Genomic DNA, 15,675 nt, shown 5'->3' with positions numbered 1-15,675 from the left:
GGTTACAATGGTTTGGCAAAAATTCTGCAGGTATCGCTAAAGTAGTGAAATTCCACAGTACCTATTTAAGTAGGAGCAAGCAGTGCAACTGATGTTAATCTGGAACTCCGATGCTCTGCGGGAGGAACCTGCTTCCGAAAAAGAAAACGGCCGTTGTCAAGAGTGGAAAAGCTACAGCACTGAGTGTCTGCAGAAGGGAAATGAGACACGGTATATCTGTATGTGACACATAACTGCACACACGAGGACATGATGTGCTTCTTCATGTGTTTGCGTCTAGTGGGTTTCTCTGTTCATGAGAAGTTTCCAACTATGACTTCTCTTGACTTCTAGTCTCTGCTAGGTTCACTTCCTTTAGAGATCTGCTCTGCTCACCTCACCCTTTTGACTATTTTGCTAAGTTATGTTTAACTGAGTTTCAATATAGGTTTGTTATCAGCCACACTGTCTCACTCTAGCACCTCCAGCCCACAACAAGGGACCACGCGGTTTGAATGACAAACTACAAAGACAATAACTTTCAAGTACAGTCATACCTCGGGTTACGTACGCTTTGAGTTGCGTACTTTCTGGTTACGAACGCGGCGGACCCGGAAGTATTTACTTTTGGGTTTGCCGCACGCACATGCGCAGAGGTGTTCTGCGCAGAAGCGCATGCGCAGAAGCGCGCTTTTGCACATGCGCTGTTCGGGTTACGTACTTTTCGGGTTGCGAACGACACCCCGGAACGGATCAGGTACGTAACCCGAGGTACCACTGTAAGAAAACAGATATTGCTACATGTCAAGATAAGGAAAAGAAGCCAAATAACTCCATATTCAAGGCAGTCTGTTGCCTGAAGTAATAGCCCCTAGCTTCATGGCAGAGAGGATTTAAACCCACTCCCAAAGTCCTAGTGACAACCTGAACCTTGTAGCCTTAATAGAATTTAGTACAGGTTGACACAGTCAACAGGAATCAGTTCAATGATGTGTTGTATCATCTAGCTTGCAAGGGACAACTGCACCTGTTTATTTATGCCTTATAAGCAAATGAAACCTTTTTGCTGTACCTTTGCTTTTTATTTCATGTACTTGAAATTGAGTTTGAAAGTGACACTTAAGCTAGAATTGATTTTGTTCTGCAAGGCTGGTTATTAAATAGGGCAACAGTTGAAATTTCCATCTGATTATCCTTTCTTCATCTTTATTAATGGGCTTCCAAAATGTCACTCCTTAGCCAAGGTAAAGGACAAAGGCATTCTAATCTTGATATGGTTTGGGCCAGAGAAATCATTCTCTCTCTTTTTAAAACCATCATTTAAATTCCCTTCCTGAGAAATTAAATTTTGATGTCACCTTCTCAGTCCGTACAATTTAAAAAGCGGTAAACAACAGCAGTGACTTCCAGACAAGGATAAGGAAATCGTGAACAAGTTGATACAGACACAAAATTCTGCGGTGAGATCTTAATAGAATGAATTTGAGAATTACTGCCAAAGAAACTTTTCAGAAATCCTGCATGTCAGAAGTACTTAATTATTATATTTTACTTGGATGGCACACAATGAATTACTATTTAACTTATCTTCTCCAATATGCTATTTCAGTATCAGATATGTACCTTAGCTTGACAGAACTTCTCAGGACGAAATAACTATAGGGTGGAATTAAACTACATTTTAATCGGAGAAGAACCACTGAAATTAATGAACGTGACTACATTAGGGTAGTTCCTTTCAATAGGTCTATTCTTAGTAAAACCTAGTTGACGACCATTCACAAAGGCTAACAACTCAAAATTATCATATTTGGTCACCCATTCTCGATTTCCTAAGCATTCTGTGCACACATGAAATGCACATACACAGAGTACATTAGACTTATTCTTGTTTCAGAGTGCTGCTTTTGTGGGTTATTATTTCATTAATTAAATCACCTGATTTCCAGATCTTTAAAACTATCCTTCTGGTGGATAAAAATTCACTTCAGTTGTCAAGCTGCAGTGTATTTAGTCTCATTTCAACTCTCCCAATCCTTTTTTATATAACTTCCATTTATTCATGGTTGTTTTTTTAAAAAAAGATGACCATCATTAAGACAGAGGAACTTATAGTATAAAACCATGGATTTTTCACACACCCCTCCCCTCGCCTTGAGTTATAAAACGACAGCTTCCTTTATCTATGAAAAGTGACATTTGCTGATTCCTTTTAAACAAGTTGGTCTTTGTTGCCCTAGTTCAGAGCTTTCCAAACTGTGTGTCGCGACGTTAGTGTGTCGGCTGCAGTGTGTAGGTGTGTCTTGCAAACACTCCCCATGCTCCTCCCGGGGGCTGGAAAGGGGTTAGTTTAACCTCTGGTTTGCTAGTTAAACTGAATTACCGTGTCACGAAATGATGCATGTCTAAAAAAGTGTGTCACCAACATGAAAAGTTTGGAAAGCTCTGCCCTAGTTGAACACAATGCCAACAGCATAATTTTCTGGATGTTTACTTGGAGTTAAATCCTTCTAAGTTCAATGGAACTTACTTCCAAGTATGGTGGCATAGGGTTGCAGCCTTCAGCATTCTGATTTAAACTATAGTCAAAATAAAATGTGAGAATGGCCTATTGTATATCTGTGTCAATATGAATCAACAAGACATATTCTAGATAACAAACTATGAACCACGAGCCACATTTTCCCTCCAAGCTATATGTTGCATCTGGTACCGACCAATTTCTCATATACTGTATGTGTAACTTTTAAAGGGAAAAGTGGAGTTCAGTCATTTTGAATTCACAGTTTCTCCATAAATTATATAAGTAAACAGAACGAATTCCTATGCCCCACAAATAACCCAGAGAGGCATTTTAAATGAAAGGACACACTCTACTCATGTAAAAGCACACTGATTCCCGGACCGTCTGCAGGCCGGATTTAGAAGGCGATTGGACCGGATCCGGCCAGAGGACCTTAGTTTGCCTACCCCTGATCTAGTCCAAGCCCCTGCGATGCAGGAATCTTTGGCCCAATGTGGGACTTGAACCCATGACCCTGAGATTAAGAGTCTCATATTTTACCCTAATGGGATTCCAGAGTTTAGCATGTGCAGCCCACAAGAAAGCAGCTGGAGGGAGCGCTTATTAGGAGCTCTCAGAATTTGTTGTGGCTGCCTTCCTTGGTCACTGGTGCATTGAGACTTGGCTAGCAGAGGTTTACAATGGGATTGTTCATAACAGGCACTACAAAAAAAAGAAGAAGTTCCTAGTCAAAATATGGAACAAAGGGATTATTATGACATTAAGATTCAGGAACAGAACGTAACTGGGAAGAGGACCAAGAGGCGAAAGACAGCTAGAAAACTGCAGACATTAGAAGCCAAGCTCTTGATTGACAGTTCCAACTTGCTGAAGCAGGAAAGCAGACTTAATGAGCTGCAAGGTCAGTTAAGAATATGCTAGGGGCTGGCACAATAAAGGAAAAGGAAAAGAGATCCAGGCAGTTTACTACCTTCCTAAGAGAGGTTTACGGTGCTATATAGGTAACTGAACAGAAACCTATGTCTGACAAGAGGGATATAATCTAATTGCCTTCTTAAATCCTCAATGAAAAATTCCTTTTACAAAATGAGGACAACCTCCTCCTCCCCCACCCCATTTTCATTTTCCTTCTCAAACTATCAGGACACGACAAGCTGAGAATGCCACTTGTTAAAAAGAAGAAAAGCGACGCAACTATCCTTCATCCGTGTTTATTATCGAACAAGAACATATTGTACGAAGAGCCGGAATGCCAACCCAGCAATCTGAGCGGAGACAAATGCTGCGAGGTGAGTGATTGTTCTGGAACCAGTGGCAGGCAGGTGAAGGATGGCTGTCTTTGGATCAGCGTTCAAGCATAAAACCCTTCATAAGGACAATTGCTTCTGATGGCTACAGCTGTTCGCAGCCAAAACCAGAGAGAATAAATATTTGCAGTTTCTTTTCTTCAAAATGCCCCTTAAGCAGCTGATGACATACAGTTGTGTCACAGTTAATTATATAATCTTTCAGGTTCCCCATCCTTAGAGAAATCGTATTTGTGTATGTGGAAGTATAAAGGTGTTTTGGGTATTTTGGGTTGTTATTTTTTTACCCGGCCTATCCATATGTTGCTTACTGTAAGAAATAATAAAAGTAACAGTAATACTACTACAGTGGTTACCTTGGTTCTCAAACGCCTTGGTTCTCAAATGCTGAAATAGGTTTTCAAACTATTTTCAGAATCCGAACATCCGATGTGGCTGTCGGCTATTGTTTCCGGGGCACTCGCACCAATCAAAAGCTGCGCCTTGGTTTTCAAACATTTCGGAAGTCAATCGGACTTCCGGAACGGATTAAGTTTGGCACTTTTGTTTTTGCTATTTATTTTGCGTCTTTTAGGCTGTTTCGGTTAATTAGTTTTTGTGACTATGTGGAACCCAGTTCAGCTACTGATTGATTGATTGATTGTGTGACTGCGGAAATGGATAAAAGCCCGCCATCCAAACAATGACTATCATCAGTATAGGTAAGGGGGAAAAACTATTTTAATTTTTATCATATACAATACTGTCTTTATTTATTTTATAGTACAGTCCATTGATTATTGCTTTCATTTTATGGATCAATGGTCTCGTTAGATAGTAAAATTCATGTTAAATTGCTGTTTTAGGGGTTGTTTTTAAAAGTCTGGAACGGATTAATCCATTTTGCATTACTTTCTACGGGAAAGCATGCCTTGGTTTTGGAACGCTTTGGTTTTGGAACTGACTTCCGGAATGGATTAAGTTTGAGAACCAAGGTACCACTGTAAAAGTATTAGCAATACTACAATTAATAATACTAAAATGTGTTTTTAATTTATTGCATACTGCATAGTGACTTCTGAGTGGCCGACATTATTTGAGTATAGATCAACACAGACAAACTAGTGATAAATACCATCCTGCTTACCCTCCAGCCACCAAATGCCTGACTCAATATAAAGGTCCTGAATTTCCTTTAAAAATGCTTGATCTTAGAATCTGGCCAGCCTCCACTGGGAATCTGAATGCTTAGAAGCAACTATCAAGACTGCTTCTCTATTTGCCCTCACTAACCTTACATCGCAGCCCATATGTTATCATCTAAATAGTGTTCTCTTCTCATATATTTTACTTTAATTGAGTCTGACTGGTTACAAAGATTTGTGTCAGCTAATGAACTGTTGATTTTTTTTCTTTCTTTCCTGCAAACTGACCAGAGGAAGAGTTTCTAAAGTCTTCAATCTGCCAACATATTCCCAGTTGCTACACCTGAGAACAGGTCTGAACTGAACACAGATTTTAGTATAGCAATATTATTACCATTGAGGTCTCTCCCCACTTTTTCTTCTTCTCAGCAGGGAAATGCCATTAATGATGTCATTAATGACAGTAATCTTACCTGACTCCAGTTCTCTCTTGAAGTGCCTTTTTCCACCCCCACCACCCCCAATAATAGCAATTTTTCTTTCCCTGGTCAGTCATGCAGATGTTTCCGAGTGCTCTCAACTGGAAAAACAAGCCATTTGATGGCAATACTTGTAAGCTGCCTAACACTTCTGGAATCTTCTTTTTTTATTATACAATTATCCTACTTTGCAGATGAAGACTTTATCCCAAAGCAGCTCACAGCAATTTAAAGAGAACTACAAATAACAATTAATAAGCGGTATGGATGTGGGGGTGATGGACATTTGCGTGTTGAGGTCCCCAAGGCACCCTCAAATAAATTCACACTTCACACAGATTTTTTGTTTAAGGTTTTTGTCATAATTTTGGCCACAACTTTATTAAAATACAAAATGTGAGTGGTTGCTTACACATTGGTTCCCGACTAATCTGTCCCTCGCCCCGGGACAGAACTGACATCCGCAAGCCTGCAAAAGTCAGTAAGGGAAAACATTTTGGGGAGAGAATAGAGTTGAGTGCCAGGCCCTCACCTCTCCCCAAATGCTCCCAGGGGCTCTTGCGTGGCCCTAGCCCCTTGACAGGGGTTCGGACAAGAGCATGGCGAGCCCCTGGATTCCTTTAACGGAATACACTTGCAGCAGCAGCATTGGAGGGGCCGGCACAGTCAACCATACCCCCTCCACCAACCAATTTTTAAATCAATGCCTAACTGCAACTGTCAGGGGGTTGTTGCGGCTACTCTCAAGTAAAGACGCTCCAGTCCGCACTGTCTTTAAGAGTTTTATTGTGCATACTATTAACAGTGCAGAGATAACAGCAAACATGACCGCCTAGTCCGATTCAGAACCCAGCAATGGCTTCCTTCTGCTTTTCGGCCAGCATAAAAGCCTGGGCACCCCAAAACGCCGCCCCTTTGCCCTACGTGTAGGTGTGTGCCTCAATTTGGGCGCCGGAAGGAGAGGTCTCCCCTCTTGCTGGCTGGGGCAGTGCCTGGGCTCCAACATCTCGTTGAGTCCCTCATCCGCTGACCCTCGACCAGAGCAGTGCCAAGGCTCTGACGCGTCTCTGAGCCCTTCCTGCACGCTCTGTTCTCCATAGCGTTGCCGGGACTCAGACCCCTCACTGAGCCCTCTCTCCAAACCACTCCATTCCTCATTCCCTCCTCCCGACTAGCTGCTCGTGCAGGGAATGTACAGCATCTAGGCTGTCAATCAAAATTGGCAACATCAAAATCTCCTCAACAACCCAGAGGAGCCCAATCACATCTCCATGAAGGAGAACACGCTAAATCAAAATATGGCGTAAGCCCTGGCCTAAAGATGGGACACAGTGAAGGGGGAAAGAGAGAAGGCGCGACGAAGACTACAAAAATCAGTTTTGACAGTGGCAGAATAAAGAGATGAGTTGCTAACGTATTTTAATGAATTGACTTTTGTACAACTCCGGAAAGCTTTTACAGAGTTACGATTAAATACAATAAACTCTGCTTATAGAGATGGGAGACACAGAGGCATACCCGTAATTGAACGTGTTTGTATTAGGGGATGCCCTGAATTAGAGGATCTTATGCATTATATCTTGTGCTGCCCCTTATATATTGAAGCAAGAGAATGGTTTTTGACACCTATAATGATAAGGTCCCCTGGCCAGAATCCTACTGATATGATTCTTTATCTCCTTGCAGACACAGATAAATATGTGACCTGGCGTGTAGCACTTTTTGCAAATGCCGCCAGGAAAATTTGAAAAAAAGGTATTGCTGAGATAGCTATTAACTGTAAAAGAGATGAATTTGTCTGACCCCATCCATACCAAGACGCATCTCTCTCACCAAAGTTGTACACAACTATCAATTGTATTGTTTAATATTTCTTTTAATATATCAGTGGCCACGTGATGATTTTAGTTTATCAGTTTTATTATTTAATGTTTTAATTGCTATATTAAAGTGCTTCCATAGCTTTGTGCTGATTAGGTTATGTTTTGATAATGTAAATGTTCTCAGTTTTGTACCAAATTTGTATATATTTCACTGAATGACATTGTATAGATTGCAGCAGCCTTTGGCTATAAGCAATAAACTTGATACCGACTGATACAGAGTTGCTAACAGGCACTTTTTCCAAGTGGGACTAGGGCTGGGAGATATCTGGTTTTCAACATCACAATATATCACCAGCTAAACATCACAATATACCAATATATCATGATGTCTGAAATAAGGAGGGAACTGTGTACAGGCAAACAGTAGGACTAGCCGAGACCTGGTTTTCTACATCGCGATATACCACCAGCTAAACATTGTGATATATCATAATATCTGAAATAAGGATGGAGCTATGTAGAGGAACTGGCTCGCTTCACATTTTCCCCCACATTGTAATACCTACATAGCACACCAACCCACACACAAAACATGATATGGACTTCAAACTGGTTTTGAACGATCTATCGCCCGGCCCTAGCGCACATCATGATTTGCGATATATTGCTGGGTCAAAAATTATGAAACCAATTTCACGATGACAACTTCAAACTGGTTTTGCATGATATATCACCCATCCCTAATTGAGTCTAGATTACTGGTACAGTGGACCCTCCAGATACGAACTTAATTCATTCTGAGGGTCCGTCCGTACCCCGAAAAGTCTGCAACATGAGGCATTGCTTCCGCGCACGGCACGATAGAGTGCTTCTGCGCATGGCAACCAAGGCCAGAATGGCCTTCCCTTGAACAGTACAGTTTGGGATTGCCTTATCAAACGGCAGCTTGCCTTTTTTACTGGAGTACCCATTTTGCGAGTGCCACACAAGAAGCCCCTCATGTGCTCAAAATGCATGTAGCAGAGATATGGCGGGGCGGGGGGGGGGCAGGGTAGGGACTACTACACTAGAGCAGCCCGTATCAAAATTTTAAGAACTCCATGCAAAATAAAACTGGATCTCTTTTATACGCCACCCTGTTCTCATTACGCCTGCTGTTAATACCAGCTCCTCTTTATCTTCCTCTTTTTACAAGGAATTATTGCAGCTGCTCAAACTGCATTTTGTATATGGCTGCCATATGTGCAGCTCAGACCTCCTACAAACCTATTGTGATCACTCCACAGCTGATCCCGGCTGATGATTCAATGCCATTAACACAATTTCTGTCTCTCATAAACATCGAAAAAGGTGCCATTGTTCAGGTATGAATCACGCTTGAGCCTCAGGAGTGCACCACGGCTATTCGGATCGTCCCCGTACCTAACCTGTTGCCTGGGTGCAAGTTACCAATTTCCCTGTTTAGTATTAACCGTTTGAATGCAGGCATCTGATACATCTGGTGAAGACATCAGGGACCAGAAGCAGGGCCAGTAACCGAATTATTTCAAGGTTACAGAACCACATCAGATGAGGTCCTAAAGCCGTTCTGGAGACTTTCTGAAAGGATGCAAAGCCTAGCTCTTCCAAAACCCTTAGAGCTGTTGAGCGGGCATGTCTAGACTTGTGGGACTGTTGACACAGAGTACACTATTTTAGTGGTTTCTTGATGAAGAAACTGGTTGTTTTGCTGCCACTGTTGTATGGTTTGCTTTGCTGGAAGCCACACTGAGCCTTAGAGAAGGGAAATTCCAGTGTTTAAAACAAATCAATAACAAAGCAGCTACAACCAGTGTTATGTCTCTCTGCCCCATATGTTTTTTCTTTAATAAATCTTTATTGTCATTGTCCCCTTGCGGGAGCAATGAAATTGCTCGGTTACTGTTATGTCACTAAAACCTGGCTCATCCTCCCATGTAAATGCACTATTTGAAGTGTAAAACTATGTATGGTAACACCTGGGCTTGGTACAGATTCAATGCCTGCTCCCTAGAAACCATGATTTGCACATTAAGAATCAGCCAGAAGTGTGTCCCAAACACTAACATGTAAACGAGACCGTTAGAACCCAATGCTAAATGTACTAAGGATCTATGAAATTAACAGAATTTACTTGCAATTGTGTCTTTGATTGGAGCACAAGCAATTTTTCATTATGTAGCTTTACACCACCAGGTAATTTTTGTCACAAAGGAAAAACCGCCAGACAGGCACATCTATTGAATTTCCCATATTTAGAAGGCTCAGCTTAATATATTCAGCTTAAGATTCCTATATTAAATCAGGATCTGCTTCTTTCCTTCCTTAGAAGCCCACAACAATTTTCAGGGATTTATCAGTGTTAAGACGTTATTAATATTACTCAAGAAGCTTTCCAATATGCTAGACATCAACAAGTGAAACCTTTATTATCCTGTTTCTCTATTCTCTGCAGCTTTGAAGGCTGCTAATGCCACACAAATGTCCCAGATTTGCAGATGCACAAACAGAATGGATAATAACTGGCGGAGTTTCCTAGACTATACACCCCTTCCCATAAGCAGAGGCAGGGACTCTGGATCAGGCAACTTCAATACAGTAAATAAAAATATTCTCAGCTGAGCACATCCGAGCACCAAAAGCAGGCAGATGGAATATCATTCTTGTGAGCATGGAGGAACGTTATAAAATACCACACTGCTGCCCTCCAGACCTTTAACAAGGAGCACTTCTTAATGCAGTGGGGGTCAGAAGTTTAGTTTACTCAGCAAGAATAACACTATTAAAAGCTACTGCTCTTTCATGTCACCACAATTCACACTCACAATTCACACTGCTCTGGCTAATGCAGGTCAGTAAAAAGAACATGAAGCGAGAGAGGCAGGCATCTCAGCCTGCATATGTTAAAACAGAATTGTTATGTGCTTTGAAAACAATCTAAAAGGATCAATCTAGATTACGAATCTGATGAAAGCGTGCGCACCAAAAGAGATGGATGGGCGAGAGCATATATAAAAGGCAAGCGAGTCAGAGTCTTTCTATTGATTTCCAAGCAGGCAGTGTAAAGCACTCTGCTGGTGCCTTATATATCATTGCACAGAATGAACTACTGTTGCGCATACAACTGAAGCATGTTAGGATTTATCATCAGCTGATGTGCTGTAGGACACTTTTGAAATGGAATTTCTTGCTTCCAATACAGCGGCTATTAAATCACTAGTAATTAAACACTGCTCAAGCAAACATGAGAAAACATCTGTAACGGCACCCATTCCAACAGTTCTGATTAGATATAATATCCTACGTCAAAACCATCAATTAGGCCGGCATGTACAATAATTCCATCATTGATAACAGTAAATTCAGGCAATATGAGATTATTTTACGGAATTTATAATGGAAAAAATCTGCCAATGACAAATAAAAGCTTTTTCTGATGCCTTAATTTTAACAAGATTAAATTTTAACAAGATTAAAAAGAACACTTCCAATTCTTTTCCTGACCAAAGTTTCATCTCTTAATTATTTTCAATAAATGCCTGCATATTCATCAAGCAACAGGTTGCCTTATTTTAATTAATGTGCCTTATACTTGAAACCTCCATGGATTGATGTTCTCTCAGAAACTTCCAATTCAAAAAACAAATTCTCAAAACTGTTAACGTCACCAGAAAATGTATTCGTGCAGCACAAATCTTTTTTCTTTACAATAAAAAATTAAATGCTCAGGAAATCTCCCCACATTAAATACAGATTGCCTGTACAGGGTATTGCATAGAATATTTTAAAAGTATAGAAGTGTGAGTTTCAGATATACTTCTAAAATCGTAACACTTTTATAAACACTTCCTCCTGCACCATTATTCTGTTACGCTGTAAACCATTTTAATATCTAAAAATACATTCAATCTTATCCTAAAGGTTTATCAAGCCACTCAGTAAAATCCTTTATCAGGAGTTTATTTTATTTAAAATGTAGCTGGTTTCACTGGAAGAGAAATGATGGGAATTTCCTCTAATTCTAACAACAAACAGTACTGTATAATATGACTGCTAATGAACTTGTGAAGCAGATGCAACATTCAAACAAAATGGGAAGAGAAACCACAGCTTACCTTCCTCGGTTTCATGCCATACAATCCCTTCCAAATTCACACTGGTCCCAGGTTCACATGGTCCAAGGCATTCAGGTTCCGTTACTATTCCAACATCGCAAGTATTCACACCCACTGAACGAGTCCGTACCAAAAGTTGCTCAACTGGAGCAGCAATGTTGGATGAAGACGGGGAAAAGTAGGAAGGCAGAATCTGAGGTGTAAGACTACTGGAGATAGGAGGCGGGGGCGGTGCAGGCACTGTAAAGAGGGGGTCAACCTAAAAATGAAAACAAAGAAAGACACAGAATGTCACATGCTGAAGGTATTAGGAAAGATTGCGTTTATACACACACATTGTTTTGAATATAGCAATTCCACACATTATGAAGCAGTACCCAAAAAGTCATGTGGTATCAAGATGCGCCAATCAAAAGATATTCTGTTATACCTTTCAAATAACTATGGTTGCTCAGGAAATTTTGTCTTCAAACTCTGTCCGTGTGACCACTGATTTGCCACCCTGCTTTAGTAACTCGCCGAATTATTATCTTTTAGACCAGAGCTTGCAACTGTCTGTTGCGACACGTTGTGTGTTGGCTGCAGTGTGTAGATGTGTCACGCAAACCTCTCAAGGCTGGAAAGGGGTTCCCTTTAATTTCCGGTTTGCTAAACTCAGTAAAACTGAATTGCTGCAAAACTGAATTACTGTGTTGTGGAAATGAGGCATGTCTAAAGAGTGCGTCACCGACAGGAAAAGTTTGGAAAGCTCTGTTTTAGACATTCTGATCACTCGCTTTAATATTTGCTCCCAGGCTTTTCAGATGCCTAGGATCACAAACCAACTAAGATATCAACCATAATTTGAAGAAGAATCTTATTTAGAAATGACTTTTTAAAATCTATTCTCCAATATGGGCTCCATTGTACTATGACTATGAAAAATAAGTTGAGCCATCTTAGAAATTATCTAAGTTACTGTGGCATGAAATCATCAGACACATGAAGTAAAATGAAAAGGCCATTGGCTGTGTGGAGACAGGAATCTTGTGGACACTGGAAGTGTAGGGGTGGATAAGGGGGACAGCACTAACCCCACCTAAGTAATCCCAAAGTCTGTGTGTGACAGGTAAAACTGGAGAATAGGACGTAGATTAACTATATTCTTTCCCTTCCTTCGGAGTATCCTTCCTTGGAAAAACTAGCAGCTGAAAATACAATGGCATAATGTAACCTGTGTACAGTCAAACCTCGGTTGTCGAACATAATCTGTTCTGGAAGACCATTCAATTTACAAAACGCTCAACAACCGAGGCGCGGCTTCCGTTTGTTTACTAGAGCTTCTTGCACTCAAGCAGAAGCCACGTTTGGGTTCCGAAAAACATTCGAAAACCAGAGCATTTACTTTCGGGTTTTCAGTGTTCGGGAGCCAAAATGTACGATAATGGAGGCATTCAGGAACCAAGGTTTGACTGTACAGTGGTACCTCGACTTACGAAGACGATCCGTTCCGCGGCCATCTTCGTAAGTCGAAGTCTTCGGTTGTTGAAGCGCCTGTTCTGCGCATGCGCGAAGTGCGATTTCGCGCTTCTGCGCATGTGCCAACTGTGCGCGCCGCTCCTGCGCAGGTGCAGAATGCGGAAAAAATTTCCGGGGTTGTCGACTTCGGAAGTCGAAACCTTCGGAAGTCGAGTCGTTCGGATGTCGAGGTATGTCTGTACTCTAAACAAACACAGTACACAGACAAATGGGACGCAATTTCCGTTTCCTACTGAGACCTACTGATAATCTTTATTTAAAACCTGGAAGGCAAACTTAGTCTATGCTGGTTAAAACTCGATGGCTGAATCTCTAGGTTTGGCAACTACCTGACCCAAAAAAGGGAGGGATGGGGAAAAAGCACAGCAGAGTACAGAAGCTTTGTGCTTCTGTTATGTGTTTATCCTGCTGCCATCAGACTTTTTAAGATGTTGGCAGCGTTAAAAGAAAGGGGGAAGCTTTTCAACAAGAAATCAAGCATGCAGGCGAGTGAAAACCATCTGACCTCAAAAACAGCTGTTCCTTGCAAACTAGTCATTGGATAAGTAAGGATGAAAAAACCCAGTATTTATCTTTGAACTACATTCAAGACACAGGGCCAGAGTTTGCACTACATGAGTTTTGGCTGCCGCACAGACTTCTCATAACAGAGGCCCTCCAGCCTTCTTTTCAGGCTTTCGGAGTAAGGCAAAGGCACTTGGTTCCTGTGTTTTCCCCAGCATCTATCCAGATGTGGAGCAACATAGTGTCAGCTCAACCTATACCCCCTCATCGATAGATAGAACCCTGTGAAATTATTTTTAAATGCTCCAAATCAGGGTTTATAAGAGATCCAGTAGGGGGTAGTTGGTCAACAATTGAGTTCAAGGTTCTGTTGGACCACTAGGATTTCGGGAGACCTCTCAGTCAAGAGGTTCCATGGGTGACCTTGGATTAGCCCACCTCACGAGGATGCTGGAAGGATAAAATGGCAGAACCACATATGCTACTCTAAGTTTCTTGGAGAAGAATGGGCTACTAACATTAAAACAGACAGATTCCACCTTGCAATATGCAAGAGATGGCAAAATTGATGGCACGGATAAAAGATACAAATTCAGAATCTTTTAAAGAAGACTGGGAGAAGGAAAAAAATAGTGGGGTATAAATGCTGTAAATAAATGAACAGTGTGTGTGTGTGTGTGTGTGTGTGTGTGTGTGACTTAATAAATGTTAAGACACTTCAAGATGGTGTCCTAGTCACAAAATATTTTGCTCTTCAAAACCAAACAGGGCTGTTTCAACCACATTACTGTAAGAAACACTGACAGAGAGACAGGCGATGTTTAACTTTCTGTGCTGCCTGAAGGAATTCTATGTTGCTACAGAGATTAAATGCTCTTATACAAAAGGTAGCGGCGTAACAGAAGAATTGTGAGGGATGGCAACAAATGCACAAAGTATAACAAGCCAGTCTTGATTGCGGCCTCTGGATTAGAAAAGAAAAGACGCTCTGCCAAATGACAAGACACCAGACACTTGGTCATTCTAATCTAGAGAAATGTGTCTATGTAAAACTACAAGTTTCCATATGTGGATTGATTCCTCGGTAGCTGAGAACTTTGCATTCCGGTTTCAGGCTTCACACTGCAGTGCCGGAAATGTTATCAACTGCATCAATGCAGACAGCATCGATCAGCTGTTGAGCAGGAGTTTGGAGAAGCAGACCTAATAGGTGGTCACTGATTCTAGATTTGACAGCAGTGCCCGCATCTTATCAAAATATGTGAATCTATGTTCCCAAAGCACAGTGCCGCTCACACAATATTTTTATAATATTTTAGGGGGGGGGGGGAGAGAGAGTTATGATGCACTAATGGTCTCCTGGATAAAGACCACAAGACAGAATCCTGAATGTGTGTCATGCATACTTAAATTTCTCAAAATTGTACCCATGAGCAGAAATAGCATCCAGCATTAAAGAATTCGTGTACTTCTTCTAAATGTCTTAAAACTTTGTGAAATGGGTCTACTTTCTCAAAACAGAAAGAATCCTTGGAATTCTAGGGTGGAATAATTGCTGCAACGAGCATCCTATCTGCTTGTGAATCCTCTGTATATTGACCTATAAATAAAGAGAATGTGGCTTGAGTAAATGGCCTCAGCCCAGTATACCTGAAGGAGTGTCTCCACCCCCATGGCTCAGGTCCTCCTCCGAGGGTCTTCTGCTGGTTCCCTCACTGCGAGAAATGAAGTTACAGGGAACCAGGCAGAGGGCTTTCTGGGTAGTGGCGCCTGCCTTGCGGAACGCCCTCCCTTCAGATTTCAAGAATTACACGACTTTTAGAAGACATCTGAAAGCAGTCCTGTATCAAGAGGTTTTTAACGCTTAATGTTTTTATTATGTTTTGGGATGCCTTGAGTGCCTCGGGAAACTCAGCCAGATGGGCAGGGAAGAAGATGGAGGAGGAGGAGGAGGAGGAGGAGGAGGAGGAGGAGGAGGAGGAGGAGGAGGAGGAGGAGGAGGAGGAGGAGATCATCTATATATGAGAGACACTAACCCGGGGTAATAGTGTTTCATGGAAACATCAAATCCCTTCCAGCCCTACAATGCTATGACACTAAAGGAAAGAGAGCAAGGCAGGAACAGAGCAGTAATGCTAAACAGGAAATATGGCTCAGTGGATTTTTGATGTCTAACATACACATTAATGTGCAGACACAACACGTTACAGACCTTCCTAAATGGTACCAGCTCAGATGACAAAAGAGGGATCAGATCTGAGTGATCTCAAGGTAGTCAAAA

General features: G+C 41.5%; 1 protein-coding gene across 5 annotated transcripts in view; it reads right to left on the bottom strand.

Annotated features, from left to right (window-relative positions):
- The window catches only part of ZNF608 (zinc finger protein 608), a 117,522-nt gene that overhangs the window by 55,625 nt on the left and 46,222 nt on the right, over positions 1-15,675 (bottom strand). For all 5 annotated transcript variants that reach the window (XM_035099526.2, XM_060280130.1, XM_060280131.1 and 2 more), the window contains one exon: positions 11,373-11,631. In XM_035099526.2, the coding sequence (XP_034955417.2) occupies positions 11,373-11,631 (259 nt within the window). The remainder of the gene's footprint in view (positions 1-11,372; positions 11,632-15,675) is intronic.

The sequence above is a fragment of the Zootoca vivipara genome, chromosome 11 (genome assembly GCF_963506605.1).
Source record: "Zootoca vivipara chromosome 11, rZooViv1.1, whole genome shotgun sequence".
NCBI lineage: Eukaryota > Metazoa > Chordata > Lepidosauria > Squamata > Lacertidae > Zootoca > Zootoca vivipara.
The sequence above is the reverse complement of the archived record's forward strand: the minus strand, read 5'-3'. Positions and strand labels throughout refer to the sequence as shown.